Raw genomic sequence first — 22,251 nt, 5'->3', positions numbered from 1 at the left:
CTATGTCCAGGTCTGAGTGGACCCCACAGATTCAAAGGTCGCGACACTTCCTTCTGAACCGTACCACGTTTTTAGTTTCTGTGACTCATGGCTGTTCGGGTTTATCTGGATGATGGTTTTGGTGATTGTTGACAGTGTTAAACCTGAGGCAAATAATCAACAACAAATAAGCAAGACGTAACTAAACATGGTATGCAAGCAGGTGCATTTAAGATATAAATAGGTTGTTTATTTTGGGTTACCTCCAAAATCAGATACTCTTAACGATTTGATTGCAACAGTTGGTGAGGCATCAAACATGTCCAGTAGTTTGCTACCAATACCGGTGGCAAGGGCCCCCCACAAAGATACAATCACTGACTTCATCCTGAAAGATCAAACATGCAAAAATGACGTACATATAAAAGGAGATATAACTGTTAAAGCAACTAAAGAAAGTGGGGTTACCTGTCATCGGCTATGGTTATGTCACATTTTGGAACAGTTTCGTTATCAGCTTTCCGCCGAATGCTCATTGTTGATGATACATGCTGTACGACACCAATAACATCTTCAGTGGGTCAATTGAAGAGTGTAATTTTAAGTCAAAGAAAATATGAAAATTGACCACTAAAACTTTGCTACCAATTAGTTCTTTTTGTTGGACATATGGTCGTAGTTGGTCAATTGGGACGAAGTTGAACTTCACGTCAGGGATAAAAATTGGTTCGTTAACTGCCTCCTCTACTTGGGAATTTTCATTCAAGGTCATTTCATAATCATTATCTACACGATTGTATTGTCTGTTAGCCCCTTTTAAGTATCCGTTTGATATGTAGTAATCTTTGCCTAGTTCAAAGAGTTCAAAAAACTTCCTTGCAGCGGTTTTAAACATGGTTGCTTGAATTTGAGTACACTGAAAATATATTTGTTATAATATCTTTTTTTGTGCAATAATTTATAAGGATTATCGAGATAACGGAAGCTTACATCATCATCAGTCAGCTCGACACTAAAAACGCAGCCTTCACCTCTTGTATTGATGTAGTGACGCATGTGGCCTTTAGATGTGACACGGACTTTAATGGTCCAGTTTCCTTGATACGGGTTCAAGGAAGCGAGGGGGTAAATCTGCCTTGGTACAGACGTACGTGTTGATGTTGACATGCTGTAATAAAGAAATAACAAGATAAGTCATGATATCAGTAACATGGCATAATCAAAACGCAAAGGCAACATAGTATCATGCATCATAAGTAGATTGCACAACAAATTATGTAGCACATAATATATCTAACGCGTAATGAAGTGCTTATTTTAAAAATGCAGAAATTACAAATTATGTAGCACAAAATATATCTAACGCGTAATGAAGTGCTTGTTATAAAAATGCAGAAATTAAGCCAAACATACGACGTATAAGGGAAAAAGTTAGATAATCGGAAGAGTAGCATGGCATTAAATGATGAATCGGTGGAGCCCAACTGTAAACATAAATAATCAAAAAGTGACATGATAATAGAGACTTGAGTAAATGTGGAACCCAAATGTGTAGTGATCACCCATTTGCATGGTGACCACTCAGTGGATGGTTCATACTTTTGCTCTCAGTCATTCACTTTTTGAGGTATTTAGGCACCAACTTCGGCCTTCCCCACACCACTGTTACTAACTCTACACTTGTAAATCACAATATTATTACCCTCCACAGTGAGTGTTTTTCATGTGATTCAAACAAATACAATAGAGACCCAATCCATAACATCAAATTTATTGTATAAATTACCAAATCAAATAACCTAACAAAATTTAACCTAATTATCCCCAAATAAGCCACAATTAAAAAGAATTTAAAAGTGAATAGGCTGCGAATACAATAGCGACCAAATTCATAACATCAAATTTTTTGTATAGATTACCAAATCAAAGACCTAAGAAAAATTAACCTAATTATCCACCAATAACCCACAAGGAAACCGAATTTAAAACTGAATTATGTTAAAACCCAGGTTAAATCAAGAGAATATGAATGATGAAGTATGCATTTGTATTATAATACAAAGGAAGAGATAACATACCTGGTGTAGATTCTTGATGAGGGATATGGTGTTCCTGTTTGCATTATATTACATTCAAATGAACATAAATTAAAAGAAATTGATTGGTTGTTGAATAAAAAATTGATTAGGCCGTAACGTATGGAGAGAGAAGGAGAGGAATTAAAAGATACAATTGAAGTGTCCATCAGAGTGATTGAGTTGGCTGCCGGAGATGGAAGCGGGCGGCTTAGTTGGAAGGAGGAGGAATTAATATTCAGGCGTCTCATAAGAGAGACTGCCTATTATAATACTATAATGTAGTATAGATTGTGTTTGACTGTACGAAGACCGGACCATCATTGGTAGAAATTAGGCTATTAATACATGTTCTTTAAAATGATGTAAAACATTGTTGATATAAAGTTAATTAATAGCATTTGGTTTCTGTTACAATTTTTTGTGCTCAACTTATTTTCTATCTTTATCAGCTTGGTGTAGGATCTTTTCTAGTTCATTATGTTGCAGCTTTTTATCAATTCAATAATCTCAATTTAATACGTTAAAAGATTTTAACCATGGTAGGTTGGCGCAAATACATGTTAATCAGCTTTTGAAATATTAGCTATTAAATGTGACTAGTTATTATCAATAACCAGTTTTTGAGTGCAAAATCCCTAACTTATTTAACCCGCTCAGATCGGTTACTAACTAGTTAATCGATTATAACATATTGAGATTTATTGAAATTAACCTTCTTAATTAACCTACGTTCGATTAATAGGTTAACCGGTTTTCTATGTGAAAATATGTAAATAATTCCCAATCATCAGTTAGGAACTGTTTTCTACTTGTTACCCTATAGATGAGTATCGTACTATCATCAAGTATCGCCTCATAATTCCTCTACTCTCGGTTTATATGCCCTGTTTGTCACAAGGTGTGTTTGGATTCGTTTGGGGACCACATGGTGCATTGTAAAGAGCTCCTCGGGTTCAAGTAGCGACACGATTTGGTTAAGGATGTGCTATTTGACAATTTCAAGCGTGCTGAGATTTCTGTTAAGATAGAAGCACCTGTGAATTTCTTGAGTGACCCGATGGATGAGTGTCCCAACTCTTTGACTGGCTGACATTTTGGTCTTAGGGTGGATTAGAGGGAAACACACATGTGTGGATCTAATAGGGTTTTCCCTCTAGTAGGTTTGGGGAGTAGTGGTTTCACGGCCAACCAGACTGCTCTAATAGTTGCTTCATGCAATGTGACAAAACATGAGAAGGCCTGTCTTGACAGCCAACATTTAATTATACATTTTGCAGTTGCACTTTTGGTTTCCTTGCACCTGAAGCAGTGGAGCTACTTACTCGAGTCGAACAGGTCATGCATAATAATGTATCGACTCCAAGATCCATGAATGTAATTTTTAAAAGATTGGGGTTTGCAATTCAAAAGGGGTTATGTTAGTGCATGGTTTTACGTCTCGAGTCTTTGTATTTATGTTTTATATTTATTAATGAAAGTATTATTATTATATAAGCTAGTTCGTTAAGAAGTCTCTAGTTTGTTAAGGATGTTTAACGAACTAGAAGTTAAGTTAAGTTCCCTCCTGATTCGTTAAGGATGTTTAACGAATCAGGGGGCATTTCGTTAAATTTTATTCTTTATTGTAATGTAACGAAGTGGAAGTCTAGTTCGTTACGGAATGTGTAACGAACTAGACCCATCTTCTATATATAAAGGTGTTCATCCTCTGATTAAATTATTATTGATTAACGTAACGAACCTCTGTCTATTTATTCTCTCGATCAATCCTTCGCATATTTAACATAATACAACTAATACTGATAATATATAACATATTTATACATATAATCGGTAACCTATAATGAGTAATCTATGAACTAGATCCGTTAATTGTTTATTAAGTCTTAGATCTGAGATCTGAGGCGTTCTCAAGTGGTATCAGAGCTTTCGGGGATTCGATTGCTCTTGTTAATGTGTTAATTTGTTAATTAACAGCTTAATTGTATTAAGTTTGGTATTATTTGGTTTTCGGTTTGATTTTGATCAAATTCTCTGTTGAATTGATCGGATATGGATTGAGTTTGGTTGGATTGTTGTTTGGTAAGGTATTGGGAAGGTTTGATTGACTGGATTTGTGATTTGGATTGGATCTGTGTTGATTTGATTTGGATCTGAGATTTGGTCGAAACAAGGGTGTAAGTTTGGTCGAATTGGATTAGTGATTGAGTGAATTGGTTTACGAGATGGTACGACTTGGATTCATGATGGGTTGCCGAGTAACTTAAGCTATTATTCTTTTTTTGTTTGTTTTTTTTTTTCAAAAAACCGGGGTGATGTTATTATGTTGCTATTGTGAGATTGAAATGTCATAAAATGCATTTGATTCTAATACAATTTACTTTGGCTAGATCCTATCCAAAAGGAAACGCGAAATAGAACGGATAAATGAAGGGAACAAATATTTCTGGGAGGGGTTATTCGTCTTACTAGTCTTCGACACAAGAAAAGGATTTTTCACACCCTTTTCTTGTGTCGAAATAATAATGATTCTTTATCTTTATACTGTTCGTCAAACATTCCTAGTTTTTTTTTCGATTTTTAGAGACGTATCAGAACGTTTTTTAGAGTTATTACGTATTTTTTTCTTATTATTATATTATCTTATCATAATAAATAATTACGGTGTAGTAACGAGTTTGTATTACGAATTTGGTATTTTACTTGGTGTTCTTAGTTTTCCATAAATCTGGAAAATGATGATGAAGATTTGAAGATCTTCATCATATGTTGAAGATTCTTCTTCGTTAACTTGATTCGTTACAGTGATTCGTTAGTTTTAATCAATTCATCATTAAGTTCGTTACTCGGTTCGTCATCAATCTGATTCGTGTCATCTAGTTCGTCAGACACGTGGTCTGATTCATTAATCTTATATCTAACAAACTTTTGCCACGTGGCAAAAGTTGTCAGAGTTTGTTATACCTTTATAACAATCTGATTCGTTATAGTTGATTCGTTATCAACTGTACCAAATTCGTCATCTTAATTCGTTACCTTGTATCAGAGATTCGTTATCTGATTCCTTAAGTTGATTTTGTGATTGTTAAGCTTGACTTAGTGATTCATTACTTGATTTGTTAAAGGAACTCAGAAATTCGTTACCTTAGTTCGTTACTTTGGATTTGGATTCGTTAACCTATTTCGTCAAACTGATTCGTCAATTTGACCTGATTCGTTGACTAAGTTCGTTTAATAGTTCTTTATAATCTAATTCGTGTGACACTGTTCCTAATTCGTTACTCAGATAACTTTCAATTCATTATAATTGATTCGTTATTTTAGTTCCTTACAAACACTATTCACAGTTCATTATAGTTATTGTTCCAAGTCCGTTAACATATTTTCATGTTTAGCCCTTGAAGTTTGATTGTCTTGTTACTTATCAAGATGGCTGGTTTTTACGCGTTAGCTTCTCAAAACGTACTCATACAGCAAATGTTACAATTGGGCACTGAAATTGGATCCCATTCCAAGTGTCCTCGATTGATGAAATTTAATGACTTTGCTAAATGGGAACCTCGTTTTTGTGCTCATCTGGGTTCTGTTCACCTTGATTGTTCTTACTGTTTGGATGAAGTGTATACTGTTCCAATGATTGGGGATGAAACAATTGGATTCACACCTAAAGCCATCTCACAATACTCTCAGGAAGAAAAGAAGGCTTTGGAAATCGAAACGAAAGCTTACTCAACTCTTACAATGGCGTTACCTGAAAACATATGTCATCAAGTCGGTAGCATCAAGATTTGTGCTTCGTTGTTCCAACACATTCGTATGAGGAGTATGGTAATACTGCAGAAAGCAAGAAGGTGATGTTAAGATTTCAATTTAGAAATTTTAACTTACTTAAAGGTGAGACTGTCGAAGAAATGACAACACAGTTTAACCATCTGATAGCCGAAATGGACAAGATGAAGATATAACCTTCTGAAAGTGATAAGATAGATACCATCAAGAGTGCTTTACCGAGTTCTTACTCGACTTTCTTAATGGTACTGAAAGAAAATAATTATTTTAGTAACGAAGATTTGACTGCGACTGAGTTCATGCAAAAGATCGAAGCTCGTGAATATGATCTTCGGTGTCAAAAGTCTTATAAGGATAACCAAGATCCAGCTTTTTATGGTGGGAGTATGCCCTTGAGTTCAACAATTTCTCCAATCACTGCATTTTGTGTAATGCAACAACTATCTATAGTGATCCACGTGCATGTTTCTACACTGCTGGAAGTTCTGGGTCACCTGGTGCTTCTGGTTCTTCTGAAGGGTCTGGTAATTCAACTACCGCAAATCAATTCTCAGCACAACCAAATGTGAACATGAAGGAGGCTGAACAAAACTTTGCTTTCTTGTCTGCCTTCATGACTTCTTATGAGAATCTGGTTGGTAGTAAAATTGCTACTAGTGAGTTTACTGACGAATACTATGACCAAATTGATCATGATGATTTGGAACTCATGGATTTGAAATGGAATATGGTAATGATCGTCAAAAAGGTGAAATGGTTCATGCAACGAACTGGCAAAGATCTTCCATCATTAAACAAGATGTTGGGGTTCGATAAATTGAAAGTTAAGTGTTATGATTGCCAAGAGTTTGGACATTTTTCCAAAGAATGTGATAAACCAAAGAAGGAGTATACTGTTCCTAGAAATCAAGATCGAAGTTCAGCTGGGAAAAACGAAAATGATGTTGTTAAGTCTTCTGGACCAAACCATCTTCTTCTGGGTCACAAGGTATGCTGTCCAGCATAGATGGAACTGATTGGTCACAAAGATTGTTGTGCAATGACAATCAAGCTAATCTGGCTATGTTCGGGTCAAATGAAAATTTCTAAGATGCAAGTGGGAGTGAGCTATCTTCTGACAATGATACTGAGTCTGATTCTGACGACTCGTGTCAAAAGCTTCCAACTACTTTTGCTTGCATGGCCAAAATCAATGAGGGTACATCCAAGACCGTGTCTGGTGAGAACTGGATAATGGACAGTGGATATTCTCGTCATATTACTGGAAATCTCAACCTCTTAACTAATGTTAGAAATATTCAAGGGGGTTATGTGGCTTTTGCTGGGAATTCTCGGGGTATGATAACACAAGAAGGTGAAGTTTCAAATGGGCATATCATGTTTGAGAAAGTTAATTACTGTGACAAGGTTGATCATAACTTATTAAGTGTGTCGCAAATATGTGACAAGAAGTACACGACAGTATTTAATGATAAAGAATGTTTGATTCTGAAACCGGGATACGTCATTCCCGAGGACATGATTATCATGTGATCACTTCGATCGAATGATATTTATGTCTTAAAAATGAGTTCTAAGGTATCTACATCAATTGAAACATGTTTCGTCTCAAAAGAAACTGAGAAGGACTCGATTCTATGGCATCGTATGATGGGTCACATTCATGTTCGAAAGATGAATTATTTAATGGCGAATGACTTGGTCGAAGATGTTTCTTTGAAGAACTTTAAATTATCTGACCACTGTGTTGCTTGCAAGAAAGGCAAACAGAAGAAAAAGTCACATCCGCCTAAGTTAATGAATTCCATTGATACCCCTCTTGAACGACTTCATATGGATCATTTTGGTCCTGTGAATCGTGCTAGTATCTCTGGAGATTGGTATTGTCTTGTGGTTACCGATGATTATTCAAGATACTCATGGGTCTTATTTATGAGTTCAAAAGATCAAACACCGGTTCTGGTTCAAAATTTAATCACTAAGATCGAATCACTATACAATCAAAAAGTGAGGAGAATTCGAAGTGATGGTGGTACTGAATTTAAAAACACTGTATTGGATTCCTTTTGTGTTCAAAAAGGAATTCATCGAGAATATAGTGCCCCTTATGTACCACAACAGAACGGTGTTGCTGAAAGGAAAAACATAATTTTGATTGAAGCAGCTAGAACTATGCTAGCCGATTCTAAGCTTCCTGTCCAATTCTGGAATGAGGCTGTGAATACTGCTTGTTATACGCTTAATCGGGTTCTAAATGTTAAGAGACTCCAGAATACGAGTTATGAGCTTTTGAACAAATAAAAGCCTAACTTAAAGTACTTGGAACCATTTGGGTGTCCTTGTACGATGTTGAAAAGAGATGTGGGTAAATTTGAAGAAAAAGCCATTGAGGGTTATTTCTTGGGTTACGCCTCTCCGAAGAAAAGGGTATTTAATTTAATTTTGGTTGTGTGGAAGAATGGTACCATGTGTATTGTCAAAGGTACACCACACCTCCTCAAGGAAAAGGTCCCGACTGGATGTTTGATTATGATGGTTAATTTAATTCGTTTACTCCATCAACTGAACAACCATATGAAGACCTGGTTCGTGCATATTTTGAAGATCAATTGGTAATTCCAAGGTTTTCAAGTTCTAATGATGTTGAAGCTCTAACTGTAGCTCCAACTGAAAATCCATGTGATGATCCTCCAACTTCATTTGATAATATTTCTACTTCTTCTGATGATACTCAAGTTGTTGATCAAGTTATTGAACCTGATACAGTTGACAGTGATGTTTCTTATCACGAGCTTGGAGAACATTACACTAACTTATTCGAAAATGTTGTTGTTCCTGAGAATCCCACTCTTAGGATTCACAATTATCATCCAAAGGAAAACATCATTGGGGAACTTGATGTGGGCGTACAAACACGTCATCAAGTTGTTTCTTCGAGTGAGAATAATGTATTGTGTGCCTACGCAGATTTACATTCTTCTGGAATCGTAAATGTTGCTAAATTCACTTGCTTTCTATCCCAAGTTGAGCCAACGACGACTCGTATGGCACTTCAAGATCCTTCTTGGGTAGAAGCAATGCAAGAGGAATTGCAACAATTTGCACGATTAGGTGTATGGGATATTATCGACAAACCTGCTAGAGTTAAGAAGCTTATTCCAACTAAGTGGGTATTTAAATGTAAAAAAGACGATCATGGGGTGATCGTGAGAAACAAGGCACGATTAGTGGTGCAAGGTTTCCATCAGCAAGAGGGTATAGACTACACTGAGGTATATGCTTCGGTTGCAAGATTGGAAGCTATACGAATTTTTCTGGCTTATGCGGCTTACAAGAATATTAAAGTCTATCAAATGGATGTTAAAAGTGCTTTTCTCAACGATGAGCTACACGAGGAAGTGTTTGTGTTACATCCTCCTGGCTTTAAGGATCCTGATTATCCGGACAAGGCCCTATATGGTCTACATCAAGCCCCGAGAGCTTGGTATGGCACGCTTGCCGACCATCTGACTGATAACGGCTTCAAGCGAGGGACTGTTGACGGCACTTTATTTTATAAAAACATTGGTGATGATCTTCTCCTCGTTCAGATTTATGTCGACGACATTATCTTTGGGTCAACAAAGGATGCGTTATGTAAGGAGTTAGAGAAATCGATGCAAACTAAGTTCGAAATGAGTTCGATAGGAGAGATGAGCTTCTTTTTATGGTTGCAGGTTCACCAATCTGCGAAAGGAATCTTCATTCACCAGACTAAGTACGTGAATGATGTCTTGAGCCGATTCAAGACTACTACCGAAAAAATCCCTTCAACTCCTCTCCTTGTGGGTCACAATTTATCACCAGATGAATTGGAGGATATTGTCAATCCTACCCTCTATCGAGCGATAATTGGTTCTTTGATGTATCTAATTGCTTCTCGCCCTGATATAATGTTTGTTGTTTGTTTATGTGCTAGGTACCAAGCTAGTCCCCGAGTGACTCACCTGGCAGCGGTCGAGCGTATTCTTCAATATCATAGGGGCAATCAAGACATCGGTTATGGTACCCCCAAGGACGATAACTTTGAACTTACCGCCTTTTCTGACTCAGACTATGGAGGATGAAAGATTAACTTTAAATCGACTACAGCAGGGTGTCAATTCTTAGGAAGCTGGCTTGTTTCCTGGCAGTGTAAGAAGAAGATAACGGTCTTCACTTCAACCGCCGAAGCAGAATACGTTGCAGCCTCGAGTTGCTGTTCCCAGGTTTTGTGGATTCAACAACATCTGCGCGACTACGGTTTGAAGTTTCTTACTATTCTCATTTTAATTGATAACTCTTCTGCCATTAGCATCACCAAAAACCCCGTACAACATTCTAAAACGAAACATATCGAAATTTGATATCATTTTATACGGGATTGTTTTGAAAAGAAGTTAATTGATCTTGAGAAAGTACATACTGATTCTCAAAAGGCCGATCTATTTACCAAAGCATTTGACAAAACACGTTTTAATTTTCTGCTTGTTTTAAATGGATTAAAATCCCTTGCTGATATCCTGAAACAAGGATAATTATCTTTATTTTCGGTTTATTTTTCTTTTAAATTTATTTTATTTTGATTTTTGCTTTTAAGTGGTGAAGAATAGAAAATACAAAAATATTGTGTTTCACGTTTGTACAGTTAAAACCCAAAAACATTATAAAATCTTGAAAAACCAAAAATATTGTGTTTTCTTGTTCTTAATGTTTCTCGTTTTTTAAGTCTTTAAAACATTTTGAAAATCCAAAAACATTATAAAATCTTGAAAAACCAAAAATATTGTGTTTTCAGTTTGTATAGAAAAATCCAAAAAACCAAAAATATTGTGAAATTTTATTCTATTTATAAGAAAATTGAAAAAGACAAAAATATTGTGTTTTATGTATGTAAAGAGAAAAACCAAAAAGATTTTTACATACATTCGCTGAAAATTATGTCAATAACATACATTTGAAGGACATATACCTGTATATGTTTGGTCCTGACATTTACTTGTAAACGTTCGGGATAGCCATTTACCTGATAATGGAAAGTTTTTGGGGGCGTTTGTATGTGTTTTACATTATTCTTTCACTGAAAACTATGTCGGTTATTTAAGTTTGTGGAACATGCTTGCATATATTGTTCCAGTTATTTACTTGTAGATTGATAGGATAGCCATTAATCTATAGACTGAAAGTGACTGAGGTGATCGAATTTATTTTTTTATGCTCCTCAAAAATTTGAGTTTGACCCCAAATCCAATAAGAAATAAGCTTAAAAGGTTGTGTGCTTAATCATTGGTGCATTGATAGGTCTTAAACAAGTTGTTAGAGTAAAATATGTGATATAAATATAAATATATGCCAAATTGAAAGAGGTGTTAGGCTCTAACAAAAATCTCGGTGAGGATGACAGAAATGTAATAACCTGTCATACTCAAGCCTTATAGTTGTTTGATCACCCAAAAATAAAATAAAGCAAATAACAAGCATTAGGGTTCTGGACACTGTGAGTCTCTACGCGGCTTAATCATCTGGTATTCATATGCATGAATATTTCTTTCGCTTTTAGAGCAAACCCTAAGTCACTAAACTTGATCACTGCTGTACTTCGTACAATTTACACTACTGACTTGATCAAAATCTATTGTTAGTCATACATTTGTTCCTCCCTTGCGCGCGTCTCAATACCAATAAGAAACGGACCCCAGGGGATACAAGGTATGTAAGCCGACAGATGGACTCGTGCATACTCACTAACAGTAAAGGAAATTTGATGCATTGCTCAAAAGTTCTATAAATTCAAATTTTGATCAACACTATAATGGTTTAAGTCAAGTTTGGGTGATATGGCAAAAATCAAACTAAGCTTGAACCGAGATTAGAGGCTGATAGTTTCTGATATTCTGTGCTCTAATTGAACCATTAATCATATCACAAAAACGCTTGAAAGTTTGTTATAAGATTTAAGTGGACAACAATATCAATGACCGACTTAGCACCAGTCACAATATCGCTGAAATATAAAACTGTGATGGAAGGGCAATATGGTCAATATGATTCTCTTCTTAAACTCACCAAAAATCCTTACTCACCAAAAATCCAAAAATATGTACTGTTTTTTGAAAAACCATACAAAAACACAAAAATATTTTCTGTTCTATGTTTTTATTTTCGGATATTTTTCTTGTAAATACATTTCTTCAAAAATTCCAAATACCAAAAAGATTTTGCTTTTTCGTTTACATATTATTTATTTTCTTTAAGTTAAGTGTTTCAATACGTAAGACACGTTAAGGTATGTGATCATCGAGATACGGGATTTCGTTTGATTATATTATATTTAATCAATTGGTATCAATATTTATTTATTCTTTGATCTATTTTATTTATTTATTTGATTTAAAATTACATAAAGGTAATTCAAATGATTGATTGGCCATCTAGTGAATCCAGATTATGTATGTCCTCCCAATGAACGTTGGATCCATGATGACTCGGATTCTGAGCGTGAGGAAGTACCAGGTGGGAACGATGGAGATGAGGGTGATGATAATGATGGTGGTTATGGTGATGGGGGTGATTCAGCTCCACTACAAGCTGAGGTTGAGGCAGCTGTTACTATAGTTGCTCAACGTAAACGAAAGAGAAAGGAGATAGCTGGTGAAGGGTCGTCCAAACGGCGTGTGTCGGCTGGTGCTGGCATTTCGTTTGGAGTTCAACCTCCAAGGTCGTTTATTCCTCAAAGACCGGCGGTGCCGCATACTACTAGCACCCCGGAACTTACTTTGACGACCATGCTCACATCGGATCCTAGGCTTGGTATGATTCCTCAATCTGTTTTGTCTACATTACCAAGACCTACGACTGCTACTTCTTTGGTTTTTCCAACACCGATGATGATGCCTCCACCGCCTATGGATATTTTTTTTATGAGGCTTAACCGTCCTCAAGGTCTTGTTCAGCCAATCCCTCCCTCGTTTCATGCAATGACTCAGGATCAACAGACGAATATGTTTTTGAGCTTACTTCATCTTTATGAAAATCAAATGCCTGCTGATCGTCTTAATTAAGAGCGTTTGATGGAGAATCAAAAGAAATTGCTGAGTTATGTCTCCTTTTGCCAAAAAGAGACTAATGCCCTTCGTGAGATTGTTACGTCTCAGGGGGTGAAGTTAAAAGAACAAGAAGACATAATCATGCAGCTTACATATAAAGACGATGCGCTCAAGAAACTCGGAAACGATGATGAAGATCCTGATGAGTCAGGTGCTGGAGGTGAGACGAAACAAACTCACGACTCATCTCCTGGTGCATGTACGAGTGCTGCTGCTAGTGATTCTGGAAAACAGTTGATTCTTTATCATGATTCTACAGCTGTTAAACCCATTGAGATGATCATGGATGATACTGTCATATTTGTTGATGGTGCGGGGGTGGTTAGAAGCATTGTTAATGCTGATGAAATTGAAGTGGGACAGTTTGTTGAAAGGTCCTTAACACGAGAGCAAATTTCTATAATGCTTGGTCTAAATGACGATGAACTAACCGTATTAGAGGCTGAGGGTGACGTGGAGGTCGAGAATTATGAAGAGGTCTTAAATGATCCAACTATTGAGATGAACACGTCTTTTTATTTATGAAGATGAGGAGATAGAAATTGAAGATGTGACGTCTGAGGAATACCCTGATTTATTTCAACACTCTAATATTGATCAGGGTGCTCCAATATTTAATGAAGAAACAGTTAAAGCAGCCGAAGATCATTTGGAAAAAGTATCAAAAGGCAAGAATGTTGATACAAGATTTGATTCAAAGCGAGATCCGACTGTTGCTGATATTCAGAGATGGTTCGCTTATCGAAACAAGAAAGCTCGTAAGATTATTGATGCATACAGGTATGGGGATAAAGAGCAGAAAGTTGAAGTTGTCGCTCGTGCTCAAGCAAATCATATGACATCTTTTAAGGTCGTATCTAAAGTGCGAGGTGACATTATTTCATGACTTTATGATTCAGATTTAAAGGTATGTATTATTAAATGGGAGAACGACATTCAGTATTATGAAAAGATTACTGGCGTTCTTTCGTTACCGCGTTGGGACGTTCGGACCCTCGCGTGTCTACCTTTTATGAACCGTGGGGGAAATCGACATGCAGATTGGTTTCATCAACATCTGCTATTCGAGGTCAATCACGGGTTTAAATTCTTCAAGCCGCAGATTCTGATTCGTAAGCGCATTGATGAGATCCAAGAACTGGCTGGAGGATTTTGGTGCTTAAGGTAAAGCCTCCAAAGATAATGAAGCGTGTACCTGTCAAGACGCTGAATCAGCATATGTATTTATCTTTCAACCGCTGGTATTATGACAATCAAACTGGCGAGGCCGTTATTGTTTTGGGTAAGGGCTTAAAGACCAAGCTGATAAAGATCATTGATCCAATGTGGCTCATGAACTTGACAGAGACCGACAATGACGTGCTATTCAAGAATAAAATATAAATAGCGCGTCGTGAAGACTATGACCGAGCAATGCAATTTCAACGCGTTGTTCGTGTATGTCATGAGCATGGGATTCACACCTGCAGAGACTGGTAGTCCAAGCGCTTCAAATAACTTAAAGACAAAGAGCTCAAGACGAGTGGGTGTCTGTTAATGCACGGTTTTGCGTCTCGAGTCTTTGTATTTATGTTTTGTATTTATTAATGAAAGTATTATTATTATTATATAAGCTAGTTCGTTAAGAAGTCTCTAGTTCGTTAAGGATGTTTAACGAACTAGAAGTTAAGTTAAGTTCCCTCCTGATTCGTTAATGATGTTTAACGAATCAGGGGGCAGTTCGTTAAAGTTTATTCTTTATTGTAATGTCACAAAGTGGAAGTCTGGTTCGTTACGGAATGTGTAACGAACTAGACCCATCTTCTATATATAGAGGTGTTCATCCTCTGATTAAATTATTATTGTTTAACGTAACGAACCTCTGTCAATTTATTCTCTCGATCAATCCTTCGCATATTTAACATAATACAACTAATACTAATAATATATTACATATTTATACATATAATCGATAACCTATAATGAGTAATCTATGAACTAGATCCGTTAATTGTTTAGTAGGTCTTAGATATGAGATCTAAGGCGTTCTCAGGTTAGCGGCACAACTTGCTACCCGTTCGCCATCTGTCTTTATGTAAACAATACTTTTTTTTATATAATGAATGAATTTAATTTCAAATTACAGTTTAGTACTAGTTTTGGGTTGGTTAACAGGTTAAGATTTGCACATGTAGTTGTAAGTAAGTTTATATTACAACTAAACTTACGGGTGTGCATAAAACCGTGAAACCGATCCGAAAACGTTAAATTGAAGAAACAAACAAACTAAAATAACATAACCAACCAAATACCGACATTTTGGTTTAACGTTTTCTTTTAAACCGAACTGTACTTATAAATTATTATATATATATATATATATATATATATATATATATATATATATATATATATATATATTTCATTTTAAGTAATTTATAATGGTTTGCATCTAGTTTAATGGTTGTAGTTTACCCCAAAATCCTAAATGTATAATAAATTAATAATATAAAGAAAAACATTTAGGCTCAGATTCATTAGTTTGGGCCAATGTAAATCCCTAAATCAATAGATCTAGTACAATAAATCTGATCAATCCATGATATAATAGTGCGGAATGCACCTATATCACTCGTATCTCGAAACGGGTAGAAATGTTGATTCGAGAATGAACACGTGTGAACGGTGAAAAGGTATTTCTCAAAGTGCTAAAGGTCTAGGCGGCATGACTAGCCCATTTATAGCCTTGTCCTTAGGTTTTTATTACAAAATGGGGTACGCGCAAATGCCAAGTTCATACGAATAAACAAAAATGACAAATAACTATTGATTTATTACATAAGCCCTACAACCAAGGTTTTTATTCAAGCTTAAATGACCAATCCAAAAAAACAAAACCGAAAAACTAAAACCGAACTATGTTTAAATACTTAAAAACCGAACCGAACCGAACTAATCCATCCGGACGACCACAGCTGCCATAAGCCCATCCAGTTAGATGGTTGGCCCATTTTTCACATCTGTTTGTTCATGTTCCGCCGCCTCGTAACCGATCGTATCATCTGAAGAAATTGTAAGTCCTTCTTTCATTTTAATTCACGGATTTTAATTCTTATTAAACATGACGCTTTGGATTATCGGATTTTGATTGTAGAATACACAGAAACCTAGAAGAAACAATAATGATGATTTGAGCTTAGCTATATTGTTAACAATTACTGATTCAGGCTGTGTTAAGTGTGGTCATATGTTTGTTGTTTCATTATTGTTATTAAATTCTTATAAATGTTAAAATTAAGTGGCCTAAATGCACAGATTTTCAAACTTCCATTTAGTTCGGCTGGTAAACGAAACGAACGTCAGTATCAACAACCGCTCGACGGGAAGTTCTTAACCATTTAATAAATGAACGAACATGAACAAAAAGTTTGTGTTCATTTAATTAAACATTAACACGTGTTTCATTCGTTCATTTATGTTCGTGACGTTTCTTTGTTTGTTTATGTTTGTTGTTGGATGAAACCTTGGAAATGTTTTATATTTGTTCATATATGTTCGTTTATGTTTTTGAGCTGCTTGTTTAGATTTTAAATTAACATAAACACACACAAACCTGTTCATTTTTAAACGAACAAACATGAACACAAATATTTGTTCGATTAAGTGTTTGTGTCTGTTTTCGTGTTTGTTTAAACTTAACAAACGAACACGAAGTTGCCCTTGTTCGTGTTTGTTTACTGTCTACATTTGGGGGCATTCGTTTCATGTCGAATATGGAGGCAATGTGTAGGGAAAAAAGGTTGTGAAATAGTAATCAAGTTTCCTAATTATTTCCTTTAGGTCACAGTTTAAACAATTATGTTGGAACAAGATTGAAACTTTTTTGGTATAATTATGTATTTTCTTATTAATTCTGAATGGTTCTGAATTTAAACAAGCGTACCTGTTGTAACACACCAATTTACTAAATTTTCAGGGTATAGGAGCCACATTATTCGTACCAATGTCTCGGTTTAAACCAATTGCTAGTTTAATCAAACCGATGAGTCAACTCGTTACATCCCGAGTATCAATCTCTAGATACACTCAAAATGCCACACCATATTATCTACACACCTCTACTTGTAAAAACCAAATTCATGACCACTTCAGCAAACAAACCAAAAGTCAAGACACTGAAAGTACACAAAAAGTCAAAAACGCAGCCAACGTGTCGAAAAAAGTCAAAGTCAACGATCTTATAACCACACTAGTTGACCTTGACAACACTAAAGAATCAGTTTACAGTACACTTGATGCGTGGATTGCGGAGGAAAAAGAGTTCCCAATCGGTCGGGTCAAAACCACATTGATTACACTTGAACGAAAACACCAATGGCATAAAGTTGTCCAGGTTATTAAGTGGATGCTAAGCAAAGGGCAAGGTGTGACAGTTGGAACCTACGGGCAGTTAATACGCACGTTAGATATGGATAACCGAGTCGAAGAAGCAAATAAGCTATGGGTTAAGAAACTAAGTAAAAATGTGCAGTCAGTGCCTTGGAAAGTATGTGATATTATGATATGTGTATATTATAGAAATGAAATGTGGGAAAATGTTGTGAAGCTTTTTAAAGATCTTGAATCACGTGGTCGGAAGCCTCCGGATCCGTTTGTTGTACAAAAGGTGGTTGAGTCATACGAGAGGCTCGGTTTGGTTGAAGAGAAGGATCGCGTTTTGGAGAAATACACGAGTTTATTTGCCAAGACGCGAGGTAGATATGGAAGGGCGCCGCGTAAAGAAGTATCAAAGTCAAAGATTTCGGGGTAGACCAGTGACTAGCTTGATTGATGATGAGAAACTTACTAATATGGATTCTTTAAGGAGATGGAATAGTATTTAGATGTAGAAGGTGATGTTCATCATCAAAATGAAAACCAAGATGTATTTAAATTTTGTGAGGCTTTTGGAATGGTTTTGGTCTTAGTTTTATGGTTTAGGAGAATACAAAGGTGTGACAATTTTTGTAGTTTTAAAATGATTTCAACTTTTGTTATGATTTTGTTTAGTTTATAAAGTGAGTGTTTCAAATGAATTGTGTTCAGCATCTACAATATGAAGATGGAAGTAAAATGTCAAAAGAAAAAGAAGGCTACACGCGATGCGATTGGGCTTACAGGTGTACAAGATACCCGGTTCCGGACCTGTTGCATTCCTGAACCAGAATTGGAGGACCCGGAATCAGTTTCATCTCTACCTGATCAAAACCCAGACCCGAGCTGGCAAAACCGATAAAAAAAACCGGCCAAAACTCGGTCTAAAACTCGAGATTACCCAGAAATGGTTATTAAAAAACCCGGGTTGTGCACCTCTAAATGTTGTAGATGGCTGCTCCATCGCTAAATGTTGTTGAGTTTCATATGAACAAGACATTTAGCAACACTCATTAAACAAATCATTTTGAACACGGCGTTTTTAATTAGATAAGTCTAAGATGAACTCAACACGCCCCTTTGTCTAAATGTAACAAATTAACACTAAATTTGTAAACTATACTTATATCATGTCATATATTACCACCCCTAAAACTGCATAAGCCCCTAATTATAAAGGTGTGCACTGACTTTCGGTTTTTATAAGCCCCTAAATATGTTTTAAGTTTTAAAAATCGTTTGATTTTGGTTTTCCGGTTTATGTCTAGGATCAGCGCGGCTATTAGGCGGAATGGATTTTACATTATGTTAGGCTAAATAATGACATAAAATAATGAATTTGAACCCAAAACATATGACCCAACTACTTATTAAAGAATTTAGGCCAAAAACCTTGACAAATAGTGAGTTTGGAACAAAAATCTAAATATAATATATTATAAACAAGTCCATTGTGGTTTGATTCTGCGGTTCGGTTTTGGTGTGCATTTTGTTCAGTTTCAATGCAAGGAGGTTCAGTTTTGAACAGAGCATGACCAAAATCAAACAGTAAGCTTTGTAACACCCATCATCCAAAAAAAAACATTACTAAACAGTCAAAGGCTGCTTCCAGTTTCTACATTCACAAAAGGAGAAGACTTCACCCTTTTCAAATCTATAATAATCTAACACAATATGTACGTCCACCATTCATATCAATTTTTACCACCCAAAAAAGAGAAAAAGACAAACTTGATAATTAGCTTCAACTAATTGTAACTAGTATTTTTTATGACAAGAATCTTTTTAAAAACATCTTCCTTCCTCTTGGTCTTTCTAATTCTTCAACTTTCTACACCAAATAAAAGTAAACTCTAAAAATCAAAACTGCTATTAACATAATAATAATAATAATAATAATAATAATAATTTACATGTATTAAATGCAAAACCAATAACTACCATTGCTGCTGTTGATCTCCCTATTATCATCATCATTCACTTCTTGAAGCACTTTTGAATCAGAGCCCTCTAGGAGGGTGTCATTGCCATTCATTTCTTCTGTAATAAAACATCAAATATCATCTACCAGTACCACTTTTCACTCATTTACTTATGAACTTGGTTTTAAAACAAAGCTTATGAATGAGATGTGCACAATCCCACACAGGTAAAATGTGTATTAAAAAAAGAGGGAGAGAGGGAAATGTAAGGATATAAATGAGCCGAGCCGAGCCGAGCCAAGTACAGTCGCTCATGACTCATGAGCTACTTGATATCGGTTCGAGTAGAGCTTAAACGACGTCAAACCAGAACCTTGAGCTTTGATTCATCCTCATTTATTAAACGAACCAAAGCTAGAGCTTCACATATCGAGCTCAAGCCAACTAGCAAGCCTAAAAGAGTCTTTTTGTTATATAACTTTTTTATATTAAAAATTATATATGTGCTTATATAATAATTATTATATATAAAATTATGATAAAAATAATTAAGTGATATATTCTGTTATATATAAAAATCTAGAATTATAAATATATATATATATAAAAATATATCAATAAATAATTAAAATTTGAATAATGAATAAGCCAGATGAGCTCGAGCTTAAAAAAATCTCCTCACAAGCAGAGCTCAAGCTTTAGACATATAGCTCTAAGCAAGCCAAGCTCGAGCTCTCTCATGTTAAACAAACCGAGCTCGGGCCTAGACAGAGTTAAGGTCGGCTCTGCTTGTCTTGTCTTGTCTCATTTCGTTTAAACTCCTAGAAAAGTGGGTCAAACAGATTGGGACTTCCAAGCTTATAAATGAATTGTACGTTCAATGAACTGTTCGTTTATTTTATAAGAAATATCATTTACCTCCATAAACATTTAAATTATGATGCTCGTTTGCTAACTGCATGTTCATCAACTTTCTTTCCTGAAAATCAATCGCTTGTTGGAACTCATCCTGATTCTCTAAAGTTCTTCTCAACATCATACCATGATTAAACATTCTTGCACCTATATATTATTATTCATAAACTATTAACAACCAAAGACTGCAAACATAATAAGAAAAACCAAAGGTCTGCTCACCATATGGTATATGATCAAATGGCTCAAGTTGATGCTGATGCTTTCTACAAACACGAATTGTTCATAAAAAATCACCAAATTAAAAAAAGTAAAAAACACAATAAAACAAAAATAATATAAAAAAGCATGTAGTACTTGATTGGAATTGTTCCTTTCTCTTTGTACGGTTTAACAAGAACGCGCGAATCACAAATGAAATGAGGGTTCCCTTTAGCCAAAACTGATTTAACTGTTTCGGGATAAACAAATGCAACAAACCCAAACATCCGCTTCTGTTGATACGGGATCCTCACATCTTCAACCGGTCCAAACATACTTGTATACAAAAAAAAAAATTAATCCGTTAGTTCATCAACTACAAACAATAACAACAAACATACCCAGTATAATCTAACTCGTTACATCGTATAGGTCTGGTGTACTGCGCACCAGTCAGTTTTGGGCTCATATCGAACCAAAAATCAAGTTTTTGAAAAACCAAAAAAAAAAAATTATTTAGGCCTAGAACTTTGGGTCTGAATCCTTTTGTTAATTAATAATTAATTGATGATTATACATTAGGCAAAAATTTGTAACACAATTTATTAAACTCTTATAGATTACTTTAACTCAAAATGAAAATCCATAAATTCAGTTTGGTTTGGTTTGGTTTGGTTTGGTTCAGTTTTTAGTTACATGCACAACCGAATTTAACCAAAAACGGAAGACTAAGTTTTCGAAAGCCCAAAATAGTGAATTTGGGCCTAAAACATTGGGACTGAATCCTGTCACCTGTTAATTAATTTGCAGGTACCACACTATTCATTCAAGTCGTATACATTATTTCAAATTCAAAACGAAAACCCATGAATTCGGTTCGGTTCAGTTCAGTTTTAGTTACATGCAAAACCGAAACTAAATGATAACATATACCCGAAGTAATTCGTCACATCATCTCCTGTAAAAGTACTATCTGCTGGAAACGTCAAGTAAATCTGTTGAGAACTCGAACCCGCACTCGGTCTCGAATTCCCGAACCCCATTTCCGTAAACCGACCCAGTCCCCGCTGCTGCATTGCTTTAATTCGCAAGAAATCTTGAAACCCATCAACTGAAGAACCACCCAAACACATTGCATCTTCAAAACCTTTGTAGCCATTATCACCAAACCCTAGATCAAAGTGCATGCAAGACCACGGCGAATGAGGGGAAAGTGTGTTATGGGTGGTGTGATGAAAACCCTTGTTCGGGATTACGAGTTTTGGGGGTGTTTGGTGGCGAAATGGGGATGGAGACAATGGTGCAGATGAGGTGTTCGACGAAATGTCTAAGAAGGATTTGGCTTGTTGGATGACGGACAGAAGGAGGGTTTCGGGGCCGAAAGCTAGGCGTATCATGTCGTTTTGGCTTTGGTCTTGGATGAGGACATAACCCATGATTTTGGAAGCGTTTTGTGGGTCGATGTTCTTGATTCTGGACATTACGAGTTCAGTTGCTTCGATGGTGTCCATGGCGGACTGAGAAAGAAAGGTTTGATTTTCAAGAGAGAGAAGAAAGTGGGGGAAGAAGGAGAGATGAGGTGGGTGGGTGAGTGGGTTTTAAATTGGGGGTAAAACATTTTATAGTCATTTTGGGATTTTATATTGATTTTCTTAAATATTTAAATATGCTTATTTTAATTGAAACCATATTTAAATTACAATTATATTTGAATTACAATTTCAATTAGTCTATGAAATTAATAAATTAAACAATAGAATGCATTTGAGTTAAATAATAGGTTTCATATGGAAAAACCACTATGTATTAACTATAATCGAGTTATTACAATCTATTGCTCCCCTTCAACCT

At 35.7% G+C, this 22,251-nt stretch overlaps 3 protein-coding genes across 3 annotated transcripts; 1 reads left to right on the top strand and 2 right to left on the bottom strand.

Moving 5' to 3' along the window:
* LOC143615563 (replication protein A 70 kDa DNA-binding subunit D-like) lies at positions 1–1,226 on the bottom strand. Its single transcript, XM_077088665.1, has 5 exons — positions 970–1,226; positions 625–895; positions 448–550; positions 243–367; positions 1–143 (listed from the first exon to the last, which is right to left on the bottom strand). The coding sequence occupies exons 1-5, from the start codon at positions 1,144–1,146 to the stop codon at positions 1–3; spliced, it is 819 nt and encodes a 272-aa protein (XP_076944780.1). The 5' UTR covers positions 1,147–1,226.
* Positions 1,227–15,938: 14,712 nt separating this feature from the next.
* On the top strand, positions 15,939–18,005 carry LOC143615567 (pentatricopeptide repeat-containing protein At4g21190-like). Its single transcript, XM_077088668.1, has 2 exons — positions 15,939–16,022; positions 16,926–18,005. The coding sequence occupies exon 2, from the start codon at positions 16,953–16,955 to the stop codon at positions 17,757–17,759; it is 807 nt and encodes a 268-aa protein (XP_076944783.1). The 5' UTR covers positions 15,939–16,022; positions 16,926–16,952; the 3' UTR covers positions 17,760–18,005.
* A 1,275-nt stretch (positions 18,006–19,280) lies between these two features.
* On the bottom strand, positions 19,281–21,978 carry LOC143615562 (zinc finger CCCH domain-containing protein 46-like). The gene is made up of 5 exons (XM_077088664.1): positions 21,334–21,978; positions 20,557–20,736; positions 20,422–20,465; positions 20,203–20,346; positions 19,281–19,402 (listed from the first exon to the last, which is right to left on the bottom strand). Exons 1-5 carry the CDS (start codon positions 21,909–21,911, stop codon positions 19,281–19,283), a joined length of 1,068 nt encoding a protein of 355 aa, XP_076944779.1. The 5' UTR covers positions 21,912–21,978.
* Positions 21,979–22,251: the final 273 nt, after the last annotated feature.

Source organism: Bidens hawaiensis, unplaced genomic scaffold, assembly GCF_021521415.1.
Source record: "Bidens hawaiensis isolate Kalapana, Puna unplaced genomic scaffold, B.hawaiensis_p1.1 tig00043544_1, whole genome shotgun sequence".
In the NCBI taxonomy this organism is placed as follows: domain Eukaryota; kingdom Viridiplantae; phylum Streptophyta; class Magnoliopsida; order Asterales; family Asteraceae; genus Bidens; species Bidens hawaiensis.
Note: the sequence above shows the minus strand (reverse complement) of the source record. Positions and strands in the feature narration are given on the sequence as shown.